At 46.0% G+C, this 26552-nt stretch overlaps 1 protein-coding gene across 10 annotated transcripts in view; it reads right to left on the bottom strand.

The window, feature by feature from the left end:
• EBF1 (EBF transcription factor 1) overlaps window positions 1–23628 on the bottom strand; it is a gene marked incomplete at its 3' end in the record, with an annotated part of 270160 nt that extends 246532 nt beyond the window's left edge. For 9 of the 10 annotated variants that reach the window (XM_080353088.1, XM_080353089.1, XM_080353085.1 and 6 more), the window contains exons 1-6: window positions 23305–23628; window positions 21751–21907; window positions 21434–21497; window positions 21094–21149; window positions 11911–11984; window positions 4810–4878 (exon numbers count right to left, since the gene is read on the bottom strand). In XM_080353088.1, the coding sequence (XP_080209214.1) occupies window positions 4810–4878; window positions 11911–11984; window positions 21094–21149; window positions 21434–21497; window positions 21751–21907; window positions 23305–23438 (554 nt within the window). In that variant the 5' untranslated portion in view covers window positions 23439–23628. The remainder of the gene's footprint in view (window positions 1–4809; window positions 4879–11910; window positions 11985–21093; window positions 21150–21433; window positions 21498–21750; window positions 21908–23304) is intronic. The other variant, XM_080353092.1, reaches the window with a different exon arrangement.
• Window positions 23629–26552: the final 2924 nt, after the last annotated feature.

Here is a 26552-nt window from a genome sequence, read left to right as displayed (position 1 = left end):
GCCACTTTTCTGTGACACCGGTGCTATGGCAAGCCTGTGTCCCTGGCTGGGGATCGTCTGTGGCTCTGATCCCATTCCCTGCAACAAAGCAATCCTCGGCAGCTCCCTCCCAAGGAGAACACCCAGCTTGTCCTCTCCTGAAGCTGGCCCGCTCTGCCATCCCACCCACATCTCCATCACCCTCCCTCCGGGCATGGAAACCTGCTGCAAAATATATTAATTGCCACATCTGCCTAACAAGTGCATTTGTGAGGAGGATGCAGTGAGTGCAATACAGTCCCGTGTGTCATTTTTCCACCTGCCTGGTATTTAGGATGAAAAGATGATCAGGTCCGTAAAATACAATCCACTACGCAATGACTTGTAAAGTGGTAAAATGGAGACACTGAAAGTCATTCACGCCTCTTTTCATGTCATTGCAGAGTGAAATCCTACCCCCAAACATAAAATTTTTCAGCTTAAAGACTGAAAGATCTCAAAAACATATGTAGGTAGGCTGGCTCCCTCCATAGCTGTGGCAGCTGGGGACAGATTACATAGAGCCTGGCCAAGCATCCCATACCGCAGGTGTCAAAAGCACACAGGCCTTCCAAACACTTGTAGCAGGTCATGCATTAAAATGTACCTTGGTGTCATCAGATAATAAAGTAGATAATAAAAATATATTATAGCCTCCAATGTACGAGCTGCCAACTGCTGCTTCAAGGACAAGAGCTCTGATCACTTCAATATATAGCCAGACAAGGGCTAGAAGAAACCCTGGTCATCCTCAGGCTGACCTGCCACCTCAGGGCACCCAGGAGAGCTCCAGCACCAAGCCCATTCACTTACACCACAACTAAAACATACCTATCCCAAAGAAAGACAGTCATGAGATTTCTTAGGCAGGGCTCATCTGTATTGGTAAATCTCAGCACAGCCAATTTCAAGTCACTGTCATCAGCCTGCTTGTGTGCTCTGGGAAATGCAAAATTTGGGGTGGACCGGCAATGGCCAACCGGGCTGTTTTCAGCCCTTTTGCCATGCAGTGTCACAGGCTGGTGGTATATGGTATAGATTCAAAATGCTGAGATGTTTCTGCCACTATATTTGGGATTGCAGTGGTTATTCCTATTTTATCAGTCAGTGGGACTCCTGTTTACTGGATGCAGCCATAAAAGGTAAAGAAGCCCCAGCAGACACAGGCAACACCATTAAATATCGGTCCCAACAACTGTAAATTGGGTTTAAAAGTTTGGAACACAATGCCAAGAAAGAAGCCGCTTTCCTGAACCAAGGAATAACAGAAAGTCCCACTTTCTCCCCTATGTGACTTTTGTCATTATCATCTTTTCTGATTCTTACAAAGCAAACCTAATTAGGAATCTTTCTCATTAGTCTTCCAGAAAAATTAGCACAGCTTATGCTAATTACTCCTGTAAAATTTAATAAACTCGTTGAAATGGGAATAGTCTAATGAGGTTTTATTTATTGAACTAAGATAACTGTAAGGAAAAGGGTTAGGCCACCAGGATATCCAGAGTGGTAATAAAACTACAATTTATTCAATTTCTTCACAGGAATTTTATTGCAAACCTTTTAAATTCAAATATGAGTTACAATTTGAAAGTTAAATCGATCTAGAATTTAATTTAATAACAGGAAGTGCTCTCTGTTTTGTTTAAGTGTGATTACAATGCAGCCCTGCCACCGCACTTGTAGGAGGAATTGTGCATTTGTGTTGTGACAATAATACCCCTTTTAAAATGAGTTCCTGTTCATCAGAGCTTCATCTCAACACATGTAACTGGATTAGTGATAAAATATACAGGCAATGCTAAGATGATGATTCAGACACACACATGTTTCCAAGAAACTCCCTTGAAATGACTGCTCTATGAGCATAATAGATTTATTTAGTTCTCCAGAGAAAATTTAGATTGCTATGAGTATAAATTTCTTTAGATCCCTTTCACTGCTATATCTGCTGATACCGTAATACAGCAAAGTATAAAGCAATTTTATAAAGGATAAAATCATATCTTGTTTCAAACACAACTACACACTCTTTTTAAAATCCCACATTTTGATTAAATAAAGATATACGATTTATTTTCATATATATCTAGTGTTTGAAAAAGAACACAACACATGTAACTTCCAAGCTGCCAAACAGCCTCTTCGCCAAGTTCACTAAACCACCACAAAGACTGAGCTCTCTCTATCCCAAGTTTCTCTAGCCTCATCAAAGAGAATTAATCAATCTGAAATAGTATTCCGGCGTGTAAGAAGAGGATAGCATTTCCATGTAAGTACATAAGTCAAAAATCCCATGGATAGATCCTACGTTAAAGTCTAAGTTAGGTCAGAGTCTGTGGATTTGTAGGATTTGATGCAAGAGTTAGATTAAATCCATAGACAAGGCTTTATCAGAACGCAAGGCATGTGGGAGCGCTTTAGCCCAAATGGTAAATGAATTTTGTAAGCTCACATGCAAATAAAAATAGCTAAATATGGGTTTGCATATCAATTGACATAATAGTTAAAAATTGTGTGCATGGAGAAGTGACAATAGAGTACAACTAAACACATGTTCTGATTTGCACAGGCATTTTAACATTAGAACAATTTTAAAGGACTCATTTTAAGGTTAAAAAAAGCTCCACATAGATCACTACGTCCTTTCCAAACTAAAAGGCAGGAAAAAAAAAATGAATAGGATAAATGTCACAAGAAACATCAGTAAAGCCACTAACTGTATAAAGCACATACTTATTTGGCCTAAATTGTTTGAACTAGCCCCGGCCAAGAAAAGGTTTTAAGTACCCTACTGGGACAGATGCGAAGCGGCAACAATAGAAGCCACACTAATGCAATCCAGGTAACACAATACTGTTTCAAAAACATGGGGAGGGCTAATTACAGTACTGCTGAGTCAAATTTCTTATACCACTGCAACCCACAGGAACAGGTCAAAATCAAATGTTATTCAAACCACAGTCATATCAACCTTCTGTATCAAAGTCACAATTTAAAACCAAGAGAAGAACTTAAAAGTTTAACCCATTCACAAGCCAAGCGTGATTCGGTATGGGAGGTAAGGGTTTGTATCATCATCTTCAGATTACGTTGAGCTCACGTTTTAAAAACTGTCTTCAGAACCTTTTGCACCAATTTATTTAAATACTGATAAATTGATCACCGCTATGAAACTCGATCTGTTTTTTTCATGCAACTGTTCTCTTCATTTTGCAGGAAGCAAATAACAGACAGCATCCCTGGCTTTCACCATTTAAAGTGCTTTGCAACTAGCAGTTTTGCATACTAGATAGTTAAACAAAATATTTCCGTAAACCTGCCATTAGCATCTTAACATCTCACTTTCCAGTACAATGAAAAATTCATGTGAATTTTGTAGCTTTCATGTCACTCAAAATGCCACTCTTAACACCATGTTTATAGTGTTCAACTCTGCAGCACGCTTATAAAACACATCTCTACACGGATTTCACTGTGGGGTTTTCACCCCCTCACTTTCCCTAGTACCACCTAATGCTCACAGAAGATGAAAAAATGCCTAGGTAAAGCAGATAGAAATATCTTCTGAGATTTAAACATTCTTAGGATTACATATTATAGCTAATCAAAACATCTGCTGCAAGCTTCCAATAGATGCACTTGCTCACCAAATTCTAACAAGCACCGAAAATCTGAGAGTCTGGATGAGCACAGAGCCAGACGAGGCTCTGCCAGAGCCCTGGACCGCGTGTGGCACTCGACACGTCAAACCCTCTGCACTTCCTTTCATGTTTCATAAAAACGGATGCACTGGCACAGAAGATGGTTTAAACTTAATGCAGCAAGTGTGAACTCAGACAATAATGCAAGGAGAAGCACACTACTCCATACTCTCACCCCTATATGTATAGGTAGTTTCCCTTCAGGGTCCCTCTACCCACACGTTGGTGGAGGGGTATCGCTTCCCCCAGCTGATCACAGACACTTTCAGTACTTCATGGTCATTTAACTCTTCTAGAGTAATGCTGCATAACAACCTGGTTACGCCACATGGCTTTGGACAATGAGTTTGGGCAATTAAAATGTAAAAATGACTGTTTGGCTACCATTTTGCATGATTTGCAAGCACAGAAACCATGCATGGCTCCGAAAAACTCAAATAGATGTACTATACAACAGTGATTTACTTGGTGGTGTCAGATTAGCAATATGGATCTGTTTAAAAACACAATAATTAAGACAGGCAAAAATGAATTAATCAACTGACAATACAGTCAAAATCATATTCCAACCAACAGAAAATAACAGGAGGGGGAAAAAAAGTACTTTGCAGATCTATTTTTTTTAACTGTTTTTATGCATAAATAAAAACCTTAAAATGTAGATGGATTGCATCCAACGGAACTACTGTAGCTAAAAGTGATAATGATTCAAACATTTTTCAAATAAAAGTTAAATATTTATAAGCGCCCAACCACATTTCATAAATCACAAACTATTATTATTTTATTCCTGAAGCTTCCCTGGCACAGCATGTGAATTGAGCTGCAGCAAATCAGAAAGAAAAATCTCCTCTTTATGCACATGAATCAGTTACAAGAACCAGAGCCCTCCAAAGAGCAGGTCGCTCCGTTATCCTCCATATGGCCCTTCCATGGCAATCGCAATTGCAAAGCACAACTAATTCGGTATCAAAAACAAAATTTCATCCGCATATACTCCTAATTCTTCCCCATTAGCAACACAGGGCAGGTGTTTCATTATAATGAGGAGAGGGAAAAAAAAATGAAAGGAAACAATAGCAGTCCTTACCTGTCAATTATCACTGGATCTGATGGAGTCTCATTTCTGTTGCCACAGCTTTTCTTGTCACAACAGCGGCTATAGAGCAAAAGTGAAAGGATTTAGTGCGACCATTACACTGTAAAATCATCATTACGAACACGGTAGGTTCAAATTGCCGGCTAGAGTTACCGCTCGGTCCCTGCCTGGAAATCAGTCAAATGTAGTGGGTCACATATGGGTTAATTACTATGTTTAACTTCTTGCACAGCTGGTTAGCAACAGAAAATATAAAAAGAGAGGGGTTTTGCCCCTTTCACAAATAATAATTCAAGGATAACCCGAAACAGGGAGAACTGCCTATTCACAGCCTCTTTTCCACAGGGTTTAACAGTTGTCCTGTGTACACTCGCACACAAAATAAAGCAGCTTTTTCCCTGCTGAGCCTGGTTTTTAGATTCGCTTGACGTTTATGTTACACATGCTGTTCCTGCTTCTGCACACAGATGAATTCTCAGCTACCGGGAAACCTCCCTCCAAAATCTGAAAGCACAATTATTCTCCCTCTAAGAAACGCTGTTGTTAATGGGGAAGCCAAAATGCAAGTACCATCAGCAGTGGATTTTAATGCTCAAGCGTGCCTGTTTCCCCAAGTTTTCCAAGCACGTTAACAATCGCTAATGCCACGTAGAGCACAGCTCCGGTGGCTGGTGCCCTGCGTCAGCTCGGATACAAAGCAGGCATGTGAAATATAAGCTCCGTCTCTTAAAGCCCTGCTCCATCGCTGACCTCTAGGCTGGGATTCTTTTAAGCTAAGGGTGGCTCATTGTTTCCTAAGAGAGGTTAAATTGTTGTTTGTGATGATTCCTTGTCAGGGGTTATTGTCCATTAGGAGGCATAAATACATTGCAGGTAAACTCACAGGCAATGTAGGTGTTTCTACTCGGGGTGAGAATCCCTCCTGGTGCATCTAGAGCTGTGGCTGAGCAGCATGGGGGCTGCTCTGTTCTCCCCAGCAGCTCATGTAAACCCACCAGAACAAGGCACAGCTGTGTAGGTGAGCAAAGCCTCAGGTTTTCACCCACCTGCTCATCCCAAAGAGAAAACACCCACCCACCCAGCAAGGAAAACTGCTGTTTGGTGACATCCCTTAACAGAAAATCAAGGCTGCAAGCAATGAAAGAAAAATATCAGGAAGCTCCTTGTCTTCCCAAGGTCTCCCTGGTCCCCAGGGACCTCATGGATGAAGCCTGGGCAGCTCCTGTGGGGTGATGTCTACAGGGGGCTTGGGGACAGGGAGCAGGGACCCCATCCTATGGTGGCACCAGGTGACACGCAGTGAAGACCACCCAGTTTACTCTCCCTGGCCAGACCTGAGCACATCTCCCCATTCAATAAACTTTATGGTAAACCTCAACCCCACGCGACCAAATCTTTGGAAACCACCAAGCTTGTTCCAAATGGCATCCTGGGGACCTGTCTATCGCCCTTATTTCAGCAGCTGGCAGAAGCAACCACTGCTTGCATTCCCAACCCAGATGAACTATTCTTTCTTTACCCAGAAGGTGGAAGAACATGAGGGCAGGAAGAAGCCCTCAGAAGTGCCACACTATATAAATAGCCCTGTTGGGAGTATGACAAAGGTTCTCTTGTGCTGCTGAACAATAGAGTGAATAATATACAGTTACCCACCAAGATTAGCAATAAAGCAACTAACCACACTAAAGATAACAAAAAAAAAAGGGGGGGCAGGGAATGGCCTTTTGCAAAAACAGCCTGTTTAAACATGGTTTAAAAAAAAATTGTTTTCAAAGAGAGGAAAATACATAATTCTTTTCACCGCAAAAAGCTTCAAGGCAACTATTCAGGGCTGAAACTTTGCACAGTTAACACATGTGCGGTATCTTCATTTTGGTGGAAGTTACATTGTTTGAGATTGCCAAAAAAAACTGCTTAATTTTACAGCACAATACCACAATTGATCCACCAGAAAATGCAAGAGCCTTGGCACCCAGAAAGTATTAAAATTTAGGAAGGAATAAAATATGCTGTAGGTAAATAGTCATGTGGATGTTCGGGGGGGCTTTTTGCCTATAAAAGGACTTCTCATTGGAGCGCAGCTAGAATGTGTGGGGTGAGAAAATTTACCCACAAACAAGGCAATAAAAACTGCTAATCATTTTTAAATGATTAAAATGTAATTAGAAACAGAGTTGGCACAAGTTAAGACAATGCAGTTCTTGTGACTGAAGCGAATCAGGGCTAGTCCTGACATTCTCACAGCAGACGGGAGGGACAGAAATTGCCTCACTTACTCAGGCGAGCGAAGGTTCCCAGGCTCCCAGCCCGAGATGAGCAGATACCACCATCCGTGCACCACCAGCCCCAGAGCCCAGCACCTTCCTGGGGCACTAACCCAGCGGGAGAGGCAGCCACGGGCGCCCGGAGATGGGGACACCTCAGTGTCACCTCCTGCTGCCAGTGGGACGGAGTCAGGCGCTGGCTGATGGGGACAACCCGGCTTTGAGAGTGGGGGAAATGCCACGTTGCTCACTGGGTGGTCCCTTCGTTTGGCTGGGGTAGAGTGCACCCCAATGATCACGAGTAACAGTAGGACACCTCACTCCTTGCACCACAATTTGAGAGTGAATTTGAGGATGGAATGGGTATGTGGCTGGCATGTCCCATTTCCTGGTGGCTCTGTGGCATGAAAGGAGACCTCAAATGTTCTTCCATGTTCTAGATAATTGGTTTTTAAACCTTAAATTGCCTTTTGCATTTTTTTCCCCCAACAGCAGAATCCGAGGCTTCTTCTACCCCAGTTTTTCTATGCAGAGAATCAAAACATCATGTAAACCCTGAGTTTGAGACTTGGTTGCACAGAACAAGAAGTGTTTTTAATTCAACTTGCCTCGAAAGCTTTGGCCTTTAGTGCCCACTTAACGCTTGCAAAAAAAAGGTTCCTAAATATTCAACACCCTTTCTCCTTTCTCTGAGGAATTAAAAATTCCCAGGAGCTTCTCCCAGTCACCCAGAATCCTTCCCGCTCCCAGCAGGGCTCTGTGACCGTGCAGGGAGAGGCTCAAGTGCCGGAGGGCAAGGACTTGTCCTCACTGTGCCGCCGTGACACCCATTCTTCAGTGGGGCAACGAGCCACAGCTCGGGCACAACATCATGCTGGCCCACAGGAAAAAGCCTGTAAAAATTCTTCTGTCTGGGGGCTTGTTTGTTTTTAAAACAAGCAGTCTTTGATGGTCCTGAAGTCTCATGCCTCTACGACCCCCTCCAGGTCGTGCACCCCATCTCTGGCTAACCCCAGGTTTCCCCTCTCCTGTTGCCGTCCTCGCCATCCTCAGGGCTCATGTCCAAGCCCCACGTATCCCCATCCTGCCCCTTTCCAGGCTTCCCCATCCCCTGGCCACCACCACTCCCAGCTTTTGTTGCTGCCTTTGTCCTCACCGCAACCCTCTAGGGACCTGCTGCCCTCCTGCCATCTTGCTCCACATCTTCCTCCTCCTCTTCCCTTCCCTGCGCTGGAGCATCTCCATCCCAGCCCTGCCATGGGTGCAGAGGAGATGGCCTCCTCACCCCAATGTCTGGTGCCCCCAAATTCCCCCACCCTGGCGGTCAGGAGCATCGCTCGCGAGAGGAGCCCTGCTTTGTGTATCTGTGCACTCCGGCTTTCCGCGGGGACGATGAACAATGAGGAATTACGGGGTGATGGCACGTGGCCAGTGCAAATGCGACTTTCCGATCATTTCGTTGCCAGGCTCTAACAAGTCATTAGCGAGTATGTGTGGGACATGTTGCAGAAGCTCCCAGCGAGGAGGGCTTCATCCTGCACACGGTGCAGTTGGGACAACCTCTGTCCCAAACAGGCTCCTTGCCTTGAGGTGTGGAGTTGCAAGAGCTTCTTGCCAAAACAGCTGTAGGATTTTATTTTACACAGACAAAAACCATCTTTTACTCCAACCTCATTCTCAGAAATCACTGAACCATTTTAGCTGAAACTTTCCAAAGAAAGTCAGCCCGAGGCTGACACCCTGCAAAGGATATTTCAGCCAGAACAGTTTAAGTTTGGCAAAGCTGTAAGCCACTGAAGGTTTCATAATGGAAATTGTTGAGGCAATATTAACTATAGATGTCCCTCCCCATGCTGCCTACAATACTAATAAATTCCACTGAGGCTGTGAGTTCTCCCCAGCTATTAACATTTTTGCCAACAGTGTAGATTTTTATATTGGACTAAATGCAGTGAAATCCTTTGAAATAAACAGCCACCTGAAGCAAACCTCAGCCCGGCTTTCCTACCGCAACCAGGACTCTCCTATACATTTGAATTCTTTGTCTTATCCATGCCGTGGTTGTAGTATACTATAAATACCCAGCTTTGTCACATAAATGCAAAGTTTTATTGTGCAGTTAGCCTTGATAGAAAGCACTGCTGAAAGTTGTTTAGAAATTAAATATCTAAAACAAGCTATTTTAAAATACAGAGCCCTCACTATTTCATGTCTGAAATGAAGAAATTTCATCTTAGGGAGAGCAAGCTGTCTTTCACACCATATGGCTAATGGTAGTGCATAGCAATTAGCTGGGCTGATTAATGGGGAACAGACTCTAATTTTATGCTTATAATTGAGGCTGCATTTGCACCCCTGGTGCAAATTCAGCACATCCCAACTTCCACTTACAACAGGCAAGAAATCAAGAGAAACAGAATGGTGTGGAGAGAGAGATTTTTTTTTTCCCTTCTAGACCCCTAAAGAGCATCAGATTTGCAATTTAAGAGTGTTAGCAGCACAATGGATGACAGATTTGTGCAATAGGGTCAAGCGGCCTGGTAAACAAACAGCACCCTCTTACACATGTATAGGCAGAAAAGGAAGTGGGTAATATCTAATATGAGCTGCAAGAGATTTGAATATGTCTCCCCCACCCCATCGGGCACACAACATTTGCCTACCGTGGTCAGATTATGGGTTTTTTGCTACCTCTCCACCTTATGGTTATGAAACACAAAGCAGGGACTGGCAGTAAACAAATACAAGAGGAATAAGGCTCCCGATCTAGTGAATTGTAAGAACAAAGCAAGCCTAAAGTGCTTAAATAAAGGGAAAGACTTCATATCTTTCCACATTACTGGAGCAGAAATAATTTTATCTCAGTCAAAGTATATTGAATGGCCATAAGTCTTTGATGCAGGTGTTTAGTCTTCTGGTTAAAACTCAGCCCTCTATATAAAGTTTCAATTTACTTATTACTCGTTCTATTTTAAAGTATTTGCAAGAAAATTAATACATCAAAGTAGGATATTATTACTCCTCCACAGACAGGTCAGTGAGTAGCTGGGAGATGTAATTCCTGCCCCAAAACTTGGCCGTTTAAGAACCAGAAGGGCACATCACCCAGGACTAACAGCAGATTCAGCCCCTGATGTTGGAAGCACTTGAGCATGTGCTTAATTTTACTCGTACGAACAGTCCCACTGTTTTACTGGCCTATTACAGGAGCAAAGCAAAGCACACACTTCAGCCTTATCAGGTTGGGGGCCTCCTTTAATATTTCCACGAATTGTTCTTAGCTAGGTGTCTAGTGTGCAAGTGGTACTAATTGGGCCAATGAATTTTCGGGCAAGTAGGAGTTGTCAGCACGACTGGGTTTACATTTGGAAAGGGAGAACTGGGCAGGAATCACCAGCAAAGCAACACTGCAGCTCCTGGGAGAAGCTCAGGCACCTCTTGGAGATACTCCAATCATTCCTGGACTGTAACAGGTTCTCTTTGGTTTCCTAGAAGAAGTCAAACCTACCAAACGCCTAGAAAAATACGACCTGAAAATGAACATCTCAAAGGATTTGGGGGGGTTACATGGGGTTTCGCCCAGGCTGGCAAAGCGAGAAGCTCCTTCTCTGCCAGCGTGGCAGAGCGCTGCCCTCGAGCGGGGTTTTATCAGGGAGGAGCTGCCATGGAGGACAAAACATGCAGATCCCCAAGAATTTAAAAAAAGAAAAAAAAACACGACAAATCAACCAACAGAGAAGTTTCCATCTGAATATTTTGTCTAAGACTCTCCCCCACCAGGAAACCCTCATCCAAGTTTATTCTCTTAGAAGTGGGTTCTAGTTTTTACCCTCAAGGTACTCCTTTTAGTAAGTGTGTTTTGTAAAAGTTACAACGCATGCAATGGCATTTTTACAGGCTTAAAACAACTGATTGTAACAATGAGCTTATGCAAGAATGCCTCATCTTCCACCAGGGAATTATTTTCTGCCATCAAATAACATGTAACAAATGATTTTTTCAGACATGCAAAAAACACCCACTAACTTTAATGAGACTGCAAGGTCAAGCTCTGCTAGGTGTTGGAGGGGTCTGTGGGAAGATGCTGCCTTCTCTGTGGTAAAAAGGAAGCAGAAGAGGCTTCACCTATTTCGATCAGCCAGAAAAGAGAAGGAAACAGCTGCAGAAGTACCGTGTATGAGAGAGAAGATATTTGACTGCCCTGAATTTAAGTGACCAGCCCCAGGCAGGCGTGTTCGAGGGAAGAGAGCACAGGGCAGAGCCGGATCTGCACGGGATGTTAAAAGAAAATCAACAAGAAGAGATCTTTTGCATGGAGGAGCATCGCTGAGCAGGGACCTTGCATGAGTAGCAACTGGGACAAAACAGGGCTCCTGACCTCACGTCTTAATGCACACCCAGAAGAAAAAAATAGTAATTAAATAATAATAATAATAATAATAATAGTAATAATAAACACAGCCAAAACCAAATACTTTTGTATTCGGTCTTACTGATGATGTTTTGGTGGGAATTGGAGACAGACATTTGTATTGCTAGAAGACTATACTTGACTGCTAATTTTGGTGAGGGGACCTTTCGTGGGCTACGGTGTCTAAATGAAAACCAGTAGCATTCTGTTAAGAATAAGTCTTTATAAATAATTGAAAACTAGTGTGATGACTGAGACCTTGCTGCTAATTACACACACTGAACTGTGTTATTTTGGGATTGTTTAATGCAAGAAAGATAGATTTAAGTCTGAAAATAGCTGCAGGTTCAACCTAGATTTTGAGAGACAGATTCATCTTCTCATCACTAATTAACTGGAAGGGGGGTTATTTCTTACCTGCACATTATTTCATGCGTGAGCAGAACTCGGCACATTTCTGGGTTCTTGTCTTGGCCTTCATATACTATCGCCTAGAAACAAAACATATTTTTAGCTGTGAGTTTGGACAAAATAAAAACACGTCGCAGTAACTAAAGGCACAGCTGGAACTGAAGCCAAGTTGCAGGCTAAAGAGACCGTGTCTTCACCGAACCTGCTCCAAGACTCGGAGCTGGAAAACAACAGAAGCCGAGTACAGCTAAATTCCCTCCTATCTGTTGCACATCTCTCAAGTGGTGTGTAGGATGGGTTTTTTTAGTAGTCAAGACAACCACAATTTTCTTTTCAATTTGGAATAAAATATAAACCTAATACTATTTTAAAAAAAAATACATAAAAGAAGAAATAAAACACCAAGTCTTGGCATACTCTGGGTGCTATTCATTTTTTTTAAAAAAAAAAGACTGAAAAAGAGAGAGCTCATGTATTTTTAATTACAGAGGCTGCACATCCCAGGCATTTTCCTGGTAGCTCCTGAGAAAGCGCCTGGGCCTGATTCTCCCGTTGAACCTCGTGATCCACCACTTTCCGGAGAGCGACTCCGGAGCTACAGGGATATAAATAAGTGAGAGCCAGACCCTACCAGAGCAGAGAATACCAAAACAAACAGAGGATAAACCAGCCCAAGAAATTTGACTCTGCGATAGCACGGGGAGAATCCTTTAAGTTAAAACTGTGGAAAGACGGTGTATTCGCACTGCAAGAAGAGTCTACGTTTGCAGTCCTTCCACCAGCAGAACGAGCGGTGACGGGGAGGGATCGGCACTACATGCTAACTGGTTTAGTGCTCACAGAGCAAGGGTTTCCGTCTCATCATGACAGAGTTATGTTTTCTAAGCATCCCTGGTCCTGGGGACCAGCCCCCGAGCAGCAAAACGAGTGCAAAAGAGTTGCCTTTGCAACAGCATCTTGTGACAGCACTGAGGGTCCTGAATGTTTTAGGGTGTCACTCCTGAGCTGGGATCGACGGTTAAAGCCCCATTCCCAGTGGGATGATCACCCCTGCATCTGAGCATCAGCTCTGCCCATGCACCATGACCTTTTCAGCCTCTAAAATATAGACAGAGGAAATTGAGGAAAAAACTTTGCAGATAAAAATGCATCTGATAAGGGTATCCCTAAAGCTAGCAATGAAATAGGTACTGAAAATTTTTAAAAAAAATAGTATATTATCTGGATGAAATACATTTTATGGAATGAGGTAACTTTGATATGGAAGTGTGGAAAATACTGAGAAAAAAATAAGGTATGTTAATATATGATGAAGTAAGATCATGTGAACTGCCTTCCCAGGCCTTACAAATAAAATCCAACAAGGGTAAGAGATGTTGTACCTACAAACAGGGCACGGATCTTAGGACACACATCTGAAGAAGCATGAGCTGAATTTTAACATCATTTTAATTGCAATATGCAATATTAATATCATGCTTTATCAAGTGACTTAGTGATACCATAAATAATATCAGGAATGGGGCTGTGTCATCTTTGCTAGTTTTAATCTTTTCGGTTTGGTTTTGCTCTATGTGTTCCCCTGAAACCTGGCAGCCAGTGGGGCTTTTTCTTTCTGATAAAACAGAGGCCACTGGTGCTGTTGCAACTAATGGGTACAGAGTTCCACCCGACTTCTGCCCCCTCATTCCCACCAGTACGGCACAAAACCTGTGAACCCAGCACTCATATCAAAGGGACACAAAAATTGTCACCGGATGCACAGAGTCCCCACAGCACAGACACCAGCAAACCCCCCGATCCCAAATGGGACCCACATTCCCACTCAGTTGCTGGTGCACACCCTGAGTCACCACCACATCAGTGCCCAGAAGAGCTGCTGGTGCTTTGCCAGAAGATGTGGAAGATGCACTACAGTCGGTATGTTCAGGAGTCCCTCACTTCCATGCATTAAAGGGGAAGATGGAGAGAAGCTTCTTCCAGCCAAAACCAACAAGTCTACATAACCAGCTGGTGTGTGATGGGGTTGGTCAGCGGGGACACTGCGAAGACTCCAGAAAACCCCAAATCGGGTTTCACCTGGCAGTAAGACAGACCAGGTAAGGGAAGCTCAGGCCACTTGATGGATTTAATCACTAATTAAATAATAATCTGCTTCTGAGAGTATAGAGCATGGAGGTAAAGAGCAGATCTACCCCCATGGCCTTTAGTGGAGACAAACACCTCGGGTGCCCAATCACCTCCGTACATCAGAGTGTGACACCGGGGGAACAGTGCCCGAGAGACAACTGCTGGACTTGGCTCATTCTCCTTAGGCTTTTAAATCTTAAAATGGGTAATCTTGTTGCCAGTTGAAGCCAAGGAAGCCCTAGAAACGACAAACCAGAACCCCAAATTTACTTTCTTGTTTTCCCCTCCCCGCTCTCTTCGTGCTGCTGTGCTTACTTAACCTCCAGGTACCCGCTGAAATAACTCAACTAAATAGTAATAATGAACAGACAGAGTCAACATTGTGGTACATAATCACCTTGTCTGTTGTGTTTAGCATCAGTGATCCCTTCTTTGCGTGCATAACATTCTTCTGCTTTCCTCTACGTTCAGGATTTGCTTTTCACTTTATTTGCGTTTAATTACCAATGTTGTACCCATGCACATTTCGTTGTCTCCACATTAAGCGCGGATAGCCCCGCATGCCCTATTCCTGCAGGAATTTTTAGGCAATTCTAGGAAGCAGGAGGAACTGCTGAATTCACTTCTGAGCAACACATCCCCGACTCCCATCCCCGTGTCCCGATTTACTTGTGAAGAGCCAAATGTTTGCTTCCATGAATGGCTGCCCGAGAGCACTACAGCTACTCCACCGCCTTGTGAACTGCGCTGCTCTAAAGCATTAATTCTACAATTAGTTTTAAAAGGGAAACAGGAACTGCTTAAGTTTCAGATCGTTACAGCTGCCAGAAGTATTTTTACAGGAAGGGTCCACAATGTTACCGTTGTGAAAATATTTAACTGTAAGATTTGAAAAGCCACTCTCTTAAAAAAAAGTATTTTTTTTTCTTTTTTAATTATTATTTTTTAAAGTTCAGGCTTTAAAACAAGGTGCTTGCTGCAGGATTCCTTGTCTTGCTGACATTCATCGTGATTTTGTCAAATAAAGATCACATTAATGAGAGATAAAGTGAAAGTTACAGTGTATACACTTAGACCACAGCAAAGCTAAAAATAAGCCTGCAAATACACATCAGGGTTGGACAACAAAACACCAGCAAAGGAAACGCAAAATTATAGACTTTTTTTTTTTTTTTTACTTTTTGTTTACTTCATGTAGTTTTAACCTGGTGTTATTTCATACGGGTTTCAAAACAGCTTTTCTCCTCGTGCACAACTTAAATATTTCCCCACAAAATTCATCTTCCATTTTGTAAGCCATTACTCACCCAAGTAACCTCTCCACAAGAAGTCTCAGTGAGTAACGATCATTCATGCACAAACAGATTTCAAAATCAGGCCCCAAGAAATCAGTGTCAAAATATAAGGCTTCCTCACTTCCATTTAAATAAAGCTGCATTCAAAGTTAAATGGAATGCAATTCACTGCTTTCCAGCAAATAAAAATTACTAAATTGAACATATTGCAGTCATTTCGAGACAACAAATGTGTCCAACAATTTACCTAAACTTTACAGTGACAGAGTTCATAATAGATAGATAATAGATAGATAGATAGATAGATAGATAGATAGATAGATACATACATACATACATACATACATACATACATACATACATACATACATACATAGAATAAAAGGGAGGGGGGTAATATAAAAGTCAAGACTACAGTTCTCATTTAATTCACTTTTCCCCGAGTAAAGACAACAGGATCAATCAGTAAAAGAGTTGACAAATAAGTTGGAAAAAATATAGAACCAGATTTTGTCCTTAACTATTCCTGAATAGATCCAGATTTATACTGGTGTAACTGTGGGCAGAATCATCTTGTGGTGTCAGTTTGCCAGTCAAGTGATTCTGCTTTCTGAACTGAATGAGAAACAATCTTGAAGGAATGAGATCATGGTCATTATATTATTCAGTTATGTCATGGCCTTAATTTTAAAAGAGTAAGAGAAGGAGAGAAAATCACCAACATGCATCTAAATCCACTCGCTTTCCAATTCCTCATCTGTTTCACAAAACAAACTATCTCCTTTATTTCAATAAAGGAGAAAGAAAAACTCATTAAAATGAGAATCTTTTCAAAAACAGAACTAAAATTATCTGGAATGACGTATACAGCCATACACACAGAGAGAAAATAAAATCCTGGCCCCACTGAATTCAATAGGAGCTTCGCAATTGACTTCAGATGGGCCAGGATTTCACCCAGAGAGGATTAGGCTTGTATCCGCTATATATCTACACAGAAAATACTGTGAATTACATTTATTTGGCTTCGAACACTTAACCCTTAATTACCCAGGTTTTTACCCCTTCCTCTAGCAAATTTCAACTCATCCCAGTGAGGTTTATCCCGGACGAGCAGCTCAGCGCTGAGTCCCAGCGCAAGCACCGTCAGTTCTTGCTGTGCCTCTCAATGCACAATTCAGAAGCATCTAATTATTTTATGCAGTCTCCCTCTGCCTTTGATACCCGGCCTGCTTATCGGCATATTCACACGAATTAAATAAATTTATCTCTCCTAATATGTTCATTTTTAATGGTTTTCAAACATTCACATGGAAACAGCTCTAGCGTAAATATCCCAGAACAAATGGCTGTATATTATACAGGAGGGAGCAGTTGGGCTGCCAGACTGGGAATGCACCAGGCCATCTGGCTCAGGCAGTCTCTCCAAAATCCTCAGCTTTGTTTTCACCCTCAGACTCCAAACAACACATTTTCCACTGTGATGAGTTTACATTTTCCCAAACACAGGTCCTGATCATGCATGCAAATTCCAAACTTCTCCATTCCTCTCTGTATAAGAAAATTAAAATCACCTGCGCTTCTGACATCTCACCAAAGGCACAAGAAAGCTGCTAAAATCTGGCGCAATGTAAACTTTCCCCGTCGCAGGGGTTGGGTTTTGTTTTATGTTTGTGTGAAATTTCTCCGAGTCTGCTGAGGCTCCTCTGAACTTACTGATAACATGGGTTTTTTTCCCATGCATGTAGCTGCCAGAGAAAGGCCGTGCTATGCATAGAATAGAGAGCTGATCAAATATCTGCAGACATCACAGAATGATAGAGAAGTCAACAGAAAAACCATTTGCATCCAGAGTTAAAGTGCTGGGGAAAAAAAAGGCAAAACATAAAGAGAGTCTAAGTCTGAAGGAAGGGGTTTTGACTCATGAGGACTCTCAGCAATAGACAATAGCTATCGTGCAAAACTTATGATTTTTAAGATGCCTGAGCCGTATTAGCATCCATTATACCTTATGGATGAGAACAGTTGAAGGAAAAATGGGTGGGGAACAACTATTTCAGATTTATTTCCTCCATCTTTCCTAATAGTGAAATATCTCAACTTTATGAAAATACAGCTGAAGAAATAGAAGGCATCTCTTCTCTGCAAATATATTAAAATCCTTGGACTCGCCTGAAAACTCCCGTTTTATTAGAGCAGACACATTTCACATTTTGCAGGCGATTTCAAAATGCATCATTGTTAGAGCCAGACCTACTGCGGCAGGAGCTGCTGCTTTACGGAAAGCAACAGCTATAAAGTTTGGGATCCTACAGGGTTTTGAACGCATTAGGAATGTGATCCCGACATAAAATGAGGTGCCAAGATAACATAAAAGAAAATGTAATTAAGCCAGCATCAACAACGAATGTTACCCTAACTGAAAAGAACTTCCCCGCAACATTAACGATTTGCGCGTAGTATTTACAATTTTTAGATGACGTGGACGCATTTGGAAATGTAGCGAAAGCCCTCAAAGGCACGTAATTCCCATTTTACCCAGCATTTCTCTGGGGCTACCGCCAAAGGCCAAGTATGTTATCCTAAATATAACTCGAAATGATGCACTTCGAGACCAAGCCCGCCCGGGTTTCCCATTCAGAAGTCCCATAGGCTGCCCAGGGAGCGCGAGTGGGACGAAAGCTCATGTTTTGGGGCAGCACACGCGTGGTGCTGCACCCCAGATCTGCCCTGGGATGTAGCCGGCGACAAAAATTCTTGGTTACTTCAGTAACGGGACTATCCAGCCCCGCTTCCCAAATCACATCCCAACTGACAGAGAACACACACGCGCACACCCGGACACAGAGATCCCCTATTCCACCTATGACGAGATTCCTGCCATGAGTTCCTTACTTGGGCACAGCCACACACACAAATCCCTGACTTATCCAGAGCAAAAACTCTAAAGGAGTAGGAATATTTACCATTTATTACATACGCAGCACCCAGCATAGTGAAGCCCTGCCTGTCTACCTGCTAATATAATGGGGCATTTATGTTAAATCTATGAGTAGCAATCCTATATACAGAAACCTAGGTCTGATTTGCAGAACAGATTTTATTTCATCTTGCCTAACTTAATAACCTGCAGCTGCACAAAACATTGTGATTTGTAACTGTGAGACAAAAAGAATATGTTTAAATCTGATTTCTCTAATTCAAAATATATATATATATATTTAATATAAGGAAAGAGCTACAGCTACTTTCCTGTATGATCTGGGTAAACCCAACTCATTCGAGCTTTGTTTCTGTGGGATTTTTAATTTGCCACCAGAAACCTCAGAGTAGCTGTAATTTTAGTTTGGGAATTCACAATTATTGAGTGTGTGAATGCGCGTGTGTGAGTGCTGAGAAGATCCTCGCCAGCTGAAACATGTACGCTTCTGCAACAGTTTCATTTAAAAGTAATCATTTCATTATCCAATTTGTTCTGAGCGTCATGCATTAAAATACTACACCTTCAAGTAGACTGACAATATATATTTAACTTTCATTAAAAATTAAAGAATTTTCAGACAGTCTTTGCAATATTTAATTACAGTTTGATGATTTGAAAGTTACTTAAAAATCTTCTATATAATTCACTGTCGTAAAATATAAATGATATATTCAACATTTGGGTGAGCTTCTGTCATGTGTTGGACTCCGCTTCCTAATAAGCATTCAGTGATCGAAGCAATCGCAACTCTGAAATCATTTCACTTTTAAAAAGGAAATAATTAAAAAGAAGAAGAGTAAGAATTTAGCCCCCACCCCCTCACAAAAATCAGAGTGGCACATGCCACAGTTTTGACAGGGCAATGCCCTATTCTTCATAAGCAATTATAGTCATGCCTAAAGAAATTATATTCATGAAATTAATACGTAAGCAAACATGTTTGCGACCAAAATAGCCTTTCACTCCCTGTTTTCTAATCTAAGTTCAGAGAGCTTTTGTTCTAAATCCTTGCCTCTCAACTCCATCGTGCTTTCCCCAAAATCTGTAATTTGCACTAACTTTGTTTTTGTAAGACTTCCTGAAATCAGATTTTTCATCATTGTGAAGGTACTTTAAAGCTACATGGCAGGTTTTACAAATAAACTGTATCTCGGGGAGGTTTTTTCCCCTTTCTCTCCAAAGACCCTCTGATGACTTGATAATAATGAGAGACCAAGAGGTCAAACAGTGCCTTAGGATGAACTCTTCATATGCAAGATGCCTTTGTTAAGAAAATTATTTTGAATCCGCTGCTCTACGTGAGTTCAGGGCTCTGTTTTCAACAGGGTTATGAACAGAGGCTTTTGCATTTCCGTAATGATAAGAAGGCTATTTAAAGATAATATTTATCGATAGCCTCCCTCGTATGGTCTACAGTGAAACACATAAGCTCCTAAAGGACTAAAGAGAGGTTCTATCTCAGGATGATATTGCTACTTTTAACACAAACTAACCCATTGGTGACTGAAAAACAAAGAATGACAGCAAATACTTTCCAAGATTTGTTACGAAGGAGGGCATGTTGCTGCTGTTTTAATTCCTACAGGGAATGAGCTCTGTTTGGAAGTGTATGGTTTAACAAAGTTCAGATGCATAGTAGGTTCTCTAGTAAAATTCATCCAACTTCCTTTTTTTTTTCTGTTACAAGACAGCCTTCAATGGCAGGAAAAGATGTTTTGGGACCATCAAAGAGAGTTTTCTAAAACAAACTCAGCCCTTAGAGCTTCATGTTTTACTGTAGAAAAGGAACCCAACTACAAGCCAAGAGTTTTTTCCACTACAGAAAACATACATGGACTGACTTTTTCTATCAATAGAAAAGAGACTAATGTTTTTCTTAAATAAAATGTAAGAATTTTTTTAACAAGGTTAGGAGGGAAAAAACATCTCTTAAGGATAAAAGGCTTAAAAGCGAACCAAACTCTTTGAAAGAAACGTATTATAAAACAAAAATATTCTAACAGTATCAGAAGAAAAAGCCAGAGTAACAAATAATTTTTAAAAAGAGAGAATCGATTTTTTTCAGATAGTTCCTTTACAGAAATACTGTTTTCGAAAATACAAGTATTTTTTACAGGTAGACGCGCACGTTAGTACCCTGAGAAGCTAAAGAGCAAGCTTAAAACCAGGGTTAATCCATTGACAAGCTCTACTGCCCCACAGCCCTCTCCGCAGTCCAGCACCGAACTCGCCGCTCCCCGCGCCGCGTTCCGGGGGCTCCTGCGACACACAAACGTGCCCCGGTGTGACCGCTGCTCCTTTCACCCGGGGACTCAGCGGCAGCGCGAATAGAGAAAGGACCAACACGGCCACGGCGCTGAGCGGCGGCTTGTGCTGGCGGCGTGTGGTGGGCTGGGGGCGGCGGGAGGTTAATTCTTATTAATTAAGCATCCCGAACTAGGACGGCTGGAAGGTCGCCTGTATTTTTCCGAGCTCCCAAGCCCTGAGGCGGGCAGGGTCCCGAGCGGATCCTCCGCGCCGCCCCGACGCCGGGGTCTGTCCCCGCGGCTCGGCCCTGCAGCCCCCGCCGCTGCGCGAAGACCGGTCGCGGTTGCGCGGGTGCGGAGCGGGGAGCGCGGCCGTGCCCTGCGGGAGGCGGCAACCCCTTCCCCGGCGGGACAGAGCCGCCTCCTTTCGCAGAGGGGGTGGGTTTCGCCTCCGCGGGCCGCCTCGCCGCGCTCCCTGAGGCCGCCCCGACGGCTGCCATCCCCCCGTCCTCCGCGGGCGTTCCGCAGCACCTACCTGTTTGGTCATGGAGTCGATGAGTCGGACATAGAAATCCTGCTCCGTCCTGATCCCTGAAACAAGGCAGAGGTGTGAGGAGCTGGGCCGGTGGCAACGCGCCGGGGCTCGCCCGAGGGCTCGGGCCCGCCGGGGCTCCCACCCGAGGCCGCCCGTCCCAGCAGCTCTGGCCGCGACCGGGCTGCGCTCAGGCACCGAGCGCAAGGACGAGCGGAGCAGAAGGGAGCCAGGGTAGCGGTTTCCCGGCCTCTGGTGGGCTTTCCAACCGGGGAGGCGGCGGGAGGGCAGCCAGCGGCGGCGGGGGATGGTGGGGCTGATACCGGGGGCTCCCAGCCCTTACCATTGCTGTAGAGCAGCTGCAGGCGGTAGTGGATCCCGTTGTTGGTCTTTTCGCTGTTGGCTTCCTGAAGTCAAAGAAGACACGGGAGGCCGTAGGAAAAAGAAGAAAAATATGATATGAAGTTTCTCCATCACTCGCACGCAGGGTGACCCCAGGGCTGGACGGGCCAGCTCTCAGCCCCCTGCCCTGCCCCGAGCATAACGGGGCCAAGGTAGAGAGAGGCACCCAGGAGGCGGCGGTGGCTCCCGGGACAAGCCGGTGCCACGGCCCTGGGGGAGCAGAGCGGGAGGGACCCCGCGGGCTGCCGGGCTACTCACCTTCTCCTTCTCCACGAAACCCACGAAGGCGGTGCGCTCGATCTCCACGGGCTGCCCCTGCCGGTCGTACAGAGCCAGGACGAAGTGGAAAAAGTTGGACTTCCTCAGGTTGGAAGGAGGCTGCTTCTCGAAGTGAGCCCGGGCCAGACCCACTCCGCTGGGACCAGAAAGACGCGGGTTAGCGGCAGCCCCGACGACGCGGCCTCACACCCCCATCCGCAAGCCGGCTCCTGGGCCCATGTCTTCCCCGCCGGGCCCCAACTGGGCTCCCCCGGGGCTGAACATCCCCCCTCCCCCGGGGCTCTTCCCTCCGGGCAGGGTAAGGCGTGTTCAACCGCGGCCACGTCGAAACCCCGCGGAGCCGAGAGTGCGGCACATACCCGACTCTATCCCACCCTGCACCGAGCCCGAAGCGCCAAGCAGTCCCCCCAGGAACCCGACACTGGCACCCACCAACCCTCCCCGGGGACCGTTCCCGCTCGCAGCCGGCCCTGCATGGCGGGGGAGCTGCGCTCAGCCCCGCCGGCGCGTTGCCCGCGGAGCGGCACCGGTCCTGCCACTTCTCAAAGTCGGCTCGAAGCTGTCACCCGGAGCGCCCATGTGCCTTATCTTTCAGTTTCAGTCCTGCGAGCCTTTCCTCCCCTCGCCGGAGCGGTGGGTAAACACCGCGATGGCAGCCCAAGAGACAACTTGAAATATTTCAGGGTTGTCCCTGCAGAACTTTCCCTTCCTTAGAGGGCTCCAAAGGGAGGGGTGCGGGGCGAGGTGGGAGACACCGGGAGATGTCAACATCAACTTCTTAGTTGGTGCCGGCTCCGGGGCTCAGGCTGGGAGTCCGGCATCAGGGCTTTTGGTTGGAGGTTTTAATTATTTTTATTTCCTTTTTTTATTATTATTTTTTTTTCTCGGGGAAGAGAATGAGGAGAAGGAGAAATAAGAGAGAAGGCGAGGCTGGGTACAGCTTCCCCAAATGCACATCCTATATGAAGCGATTTCTTTTTTAAAAAAAATCTGAGATAAGTGACAGTGGTTTTACAAAGGGGCTTCGAATTAAATTTCTCCTCGAGAAAGCTTTGCAAAACTCACTGCTTATCGGAGGAGAAGAAGGGAGGCTGCTGATCCTGACGAGGATAAAAAAGCGAGGTAGAGAAATATATTTTGGATAGATCCGTGCACAACTCGCGGCTTATCGGAGAAGGAAAGTGTCATTTGGAGATCTTAAGACTAAATCAGCAGTAAACATAGTTTTCAAAACTCCTTCCTCCGTGCGAGTACAAGGAGCTAGAGAGATTAAAACCCACCTATTCCTACCTAGCGAAACTCGCTGCTTCCTTTATTATTATTATTATTTAATTTAAAAAAATCATTCCTACGGGACGAGAGGGATAAATTTTTAACTGGCGACATCTACGCGAAACTCGCAGCTCTCAGTAGAGCTCCAGAGCCGGTTTTTTTTGGTGGTGCGGGGGGAAAGGCGCTGCCCGCGGGGAGCAGCGCTGCAGGCGGCGTGCGCGCCGGGGCGCGGAGCGGGGCGCGGGCGCGGAGCCCCCCTACCTCTGAGCGGCCGTGCTGGCGTCCAGGACGCCGGCTCCCTGCATCCAGGTCCGCACCGCGTTCATCCCCGCGCCGAGGGGCTCTTCCTTCATGCTGCTCCCACTCCGCTGGATGCTTTCCTGAATCCCAAACATGAATCAGAAACAACAGCGCAAATCTTCTTTCTTTAGTCAAAAAATAATTAAAAAAAAAAAGTGATAAAATCGCCAGGCGGACTGTTATATAGGTCTTTTTTTTCTTTCTTTCTCTCTTTTCTCCTCTCTCTGCAGCTGATCTCTGGAATCAAAGCAAGTCAGAGAAAGCAAACACAGGCACGCACATTAAAAAAAAAAAAATCCAGAAGCAATCAGAGCCCGGTTTTGTTGCTGCTGTTTGCTGCGTGTGCAGTTTGTTTGGGTGCTTGGAGGGGCTGGCGGGGTGCTGGGGGCTGGTTGCAGCGCTGGCAAGCCGGAGGAGTACTTGAAGTCCCTTTTGTATGAAGACACCCCTCGGATGGCAGCAGGAAAAAAAAAATCTCAGATGGCAGTTTAAGAAACAATAGGACGAACGGGAGCTGCGGCAGGCTCTGCTACATCAAGTGTCATTTTCCAGTGACAAGAGAGGCAAGTTTCCCCCCCCTTTTTTCCCCTCTCTCTTTTCTTTCTTTCTTTCTTTTCTCCCTCTTTCTTCTCTCCGCTCCCCGCCGAAGCGCTCTCTCCTCCCTTCTCCAGCCGCGCAGGAAGCGAGTTGCCGGAGCCGGGCGCACGCCGGGAAGGGAGCGAGAGGGGCGCACCCGCGGCGGCGGCGCGGATGGACGGACGGACGGACGGAGGGAGACCCTGGGGCTCCCAATGCCCGCGCCCCCTCCCTCTCCCGCAGCGCCGGGGCGGACTCGCCGTCTCTCCCTATGGGAGCCACTTTGACTGTCCCCGCCGCCGAACACGAGCCCCGCAGCCCCGGCGGGCGGGGGGCGGGGCCGCAGCGGCCACGCCCCCTCATTTGCATCGCGTCACCTCTCCCCCCCCACGGCTCCTCCGCCAATGGCCGCTCGTGGAGACGCTGCCGCGGGGGCGAGGCCACGCCCCCTCTCGTTAGCATAGCTCCGCCCAGAAACCCCGGCCGACCCGGGGGAAAGTTGCCCCGAAGCCCCCCCCGGGGGTTGGGGGTATTAACACAAACACGATCGTGCCTTTGTTCATCAGCGAGGCGGCGGCGCTGCTCGCTGGGGCCGCCCCGCGCGGGGATAACCGGGGAAGGGGGGGTTGACACACGGAGACCCCCTCGGTGGGGTACCCCGCTCTCCCCCCGCAGTGCCTAGCGCCGCTCCTCGCTCCCGCACAGCCCGGAGCCACCGGGGACAAGCGGCAGCGCTACTTGCAAAGGTGGCCGAGCCCTCCCCGCTCCCCCGGGGCCGCCCCGGCGGGTCCTTCCCCAGCGCCAGGCTGCCGACCCCGACTGCCCAAAGCCGGGTACGCCCCGCGGCCGCCAACCCCTGCTCCGGGGGCGCCCCGCCGGCAGTGCCCCCTGCCCGAGCCCGGGAGGAGAGGCCGCCTCACGCAGCGGGATTATCCTCAGCGCAAACACCGCTGGAAACACGCGTGTGGCTGGAGGTGTTCTGGGTCCCGTCAACTTCCCCGCTGCAAATCCCCAAATCCCCGCTGAGCCTCCACCGCTCACCCCGGTTCCTGCCCCGTTCCCGGGCAGCAGTGCGTTGCTTTGCAGCAAAAGCACACAATTTCCGAACACAGAGAAAGTCCTATTTTTTTTTTCCTCTAGGAAGTCCGATTCTTTTTCTAGGGAAAATAATAATATAATAACAATAAAACTAATTCATGCCCTCTCTGGGGAAGCGCTGAGCTGGCTGGCGGTGGTGGAGCGGGCGCAGCGTCCGCAGCTCTCCGTGGGCTCCTGGACCTGCCTCTCGCCAGTCTTCCCGCATCAACCCGTCTTTCCCCCCGCGCAACTCGCTTTGCTGCCGAGCGGCTCTCCTGCGCCCCAGGCTCTGGCCATCGCCTCCCTCACGGGCTTTTCACGCGGAACCGAGTTAGCTGTGCTGGCTGCGTGGGTTATGCCTCCTCAAATACAGGTTTGCACATATAATAAAACAAAAGCCGGTGCGTCTCGGCAAGCCGGGTTATTCGCCCTCCCCAGGGCGATGTCGTGCCGCTCGAGGGGAACTCCCTATCCCGCTTAGGGGAGGGAAAACTCTGAAGTGTTTGGGTTGTCTCTGAATTGCTTCCGTACCCCTCTGTTTCCCCCCGAGGTGCGGAAGATGCTGTCGATAGCAGGGCGAGTGGCTGTTCCCGGGGCTGCGCAGAACGCCGCGGAGGGCAGCGGAGCCCAGCGGGCCGTGCTAAGCCCTGCCCGAAGCACAGCTGAGGGTCCAGAGAACAGGCAGCACAGGTACAACACGCTACAGGCACAGCATTCAGCTCCATAGGCACCCTAGGGCAGTCCGGCAACTCTACAGGACCCTCTTCCAGCCACCTGCACGGCACTTCGTGAGCAGCGGCTGTCTGAGCACACAGCTACATCTCGGCAAGAGCTCTGTCTCAAAAACACAGGCACACAGCCCGCTGCCAGCACCTCGCCGGCAACGAGAAACTGCACTTGATCCTTGGCTCTAGGCGGGTTCACACACAAAACATCCACGTCCGAAGTACACTGAGCTCTCACATGGGAACCGTTATGGAGAGCAAGTTTTTCACATTCCCTGCAGATAAAATTTGAATCTTCACATAATCCTACTGTGTCATATCTCAGGGATATGCAGAAGAACACCGACACACAGCCATACATGAATATTTACACCATAGGTATCACATAGGAGTAGTTTGGCCCCTGTAGTGCTCTGGCTTATTGGTCTTCTTCAGGCTGCTGCTTTGTCACTTGTATCATATCCAGCCTAAATGCCTCCACGGTGAGATACATTTTGCAATTAATAGCCATTTGCACCTGCACTGATTGCTCTTTTCCCAGGGCAGGGATCTGCCCAGGGAGGAATAATGCATTTGAATCAATATACTGAGCAGTTGGCAGATTTTACCCTTCAAATCTGTTCAAGGGATCAGGGGACCGTTTCCATGCCTTTTCCTGGATGCTGAAGGGAATAGCATCCCAGCAGCAGTGTGAGGGCACCTCCACTGCGCAGGGACATCCAGCCACAACAATAAAAGTGACAAGTTCTCCACTACTTTCCACCTTGTACACACACACACATCTCTGTGTCCAACACACAAGAAAGCTCCTGGAGGGTCCTGCTGAGGGAC

This window comes from Nesoenas mayeri, assembly GCF_963082525.1.
Source record: "Nesoenas mayeri genome assembly, chromosome: 14".
NCBI lineage: Eukaryota > Metazoa > Chordata > Aves > Columbiformes > Columbidae > Nesoenas > Nesoenas mayeri.
The sequence above is the reverse complement of the archived record's forward strand: the minus strand, read 5'-3'. Positions and strand labels throughout refer to the sequence as shown.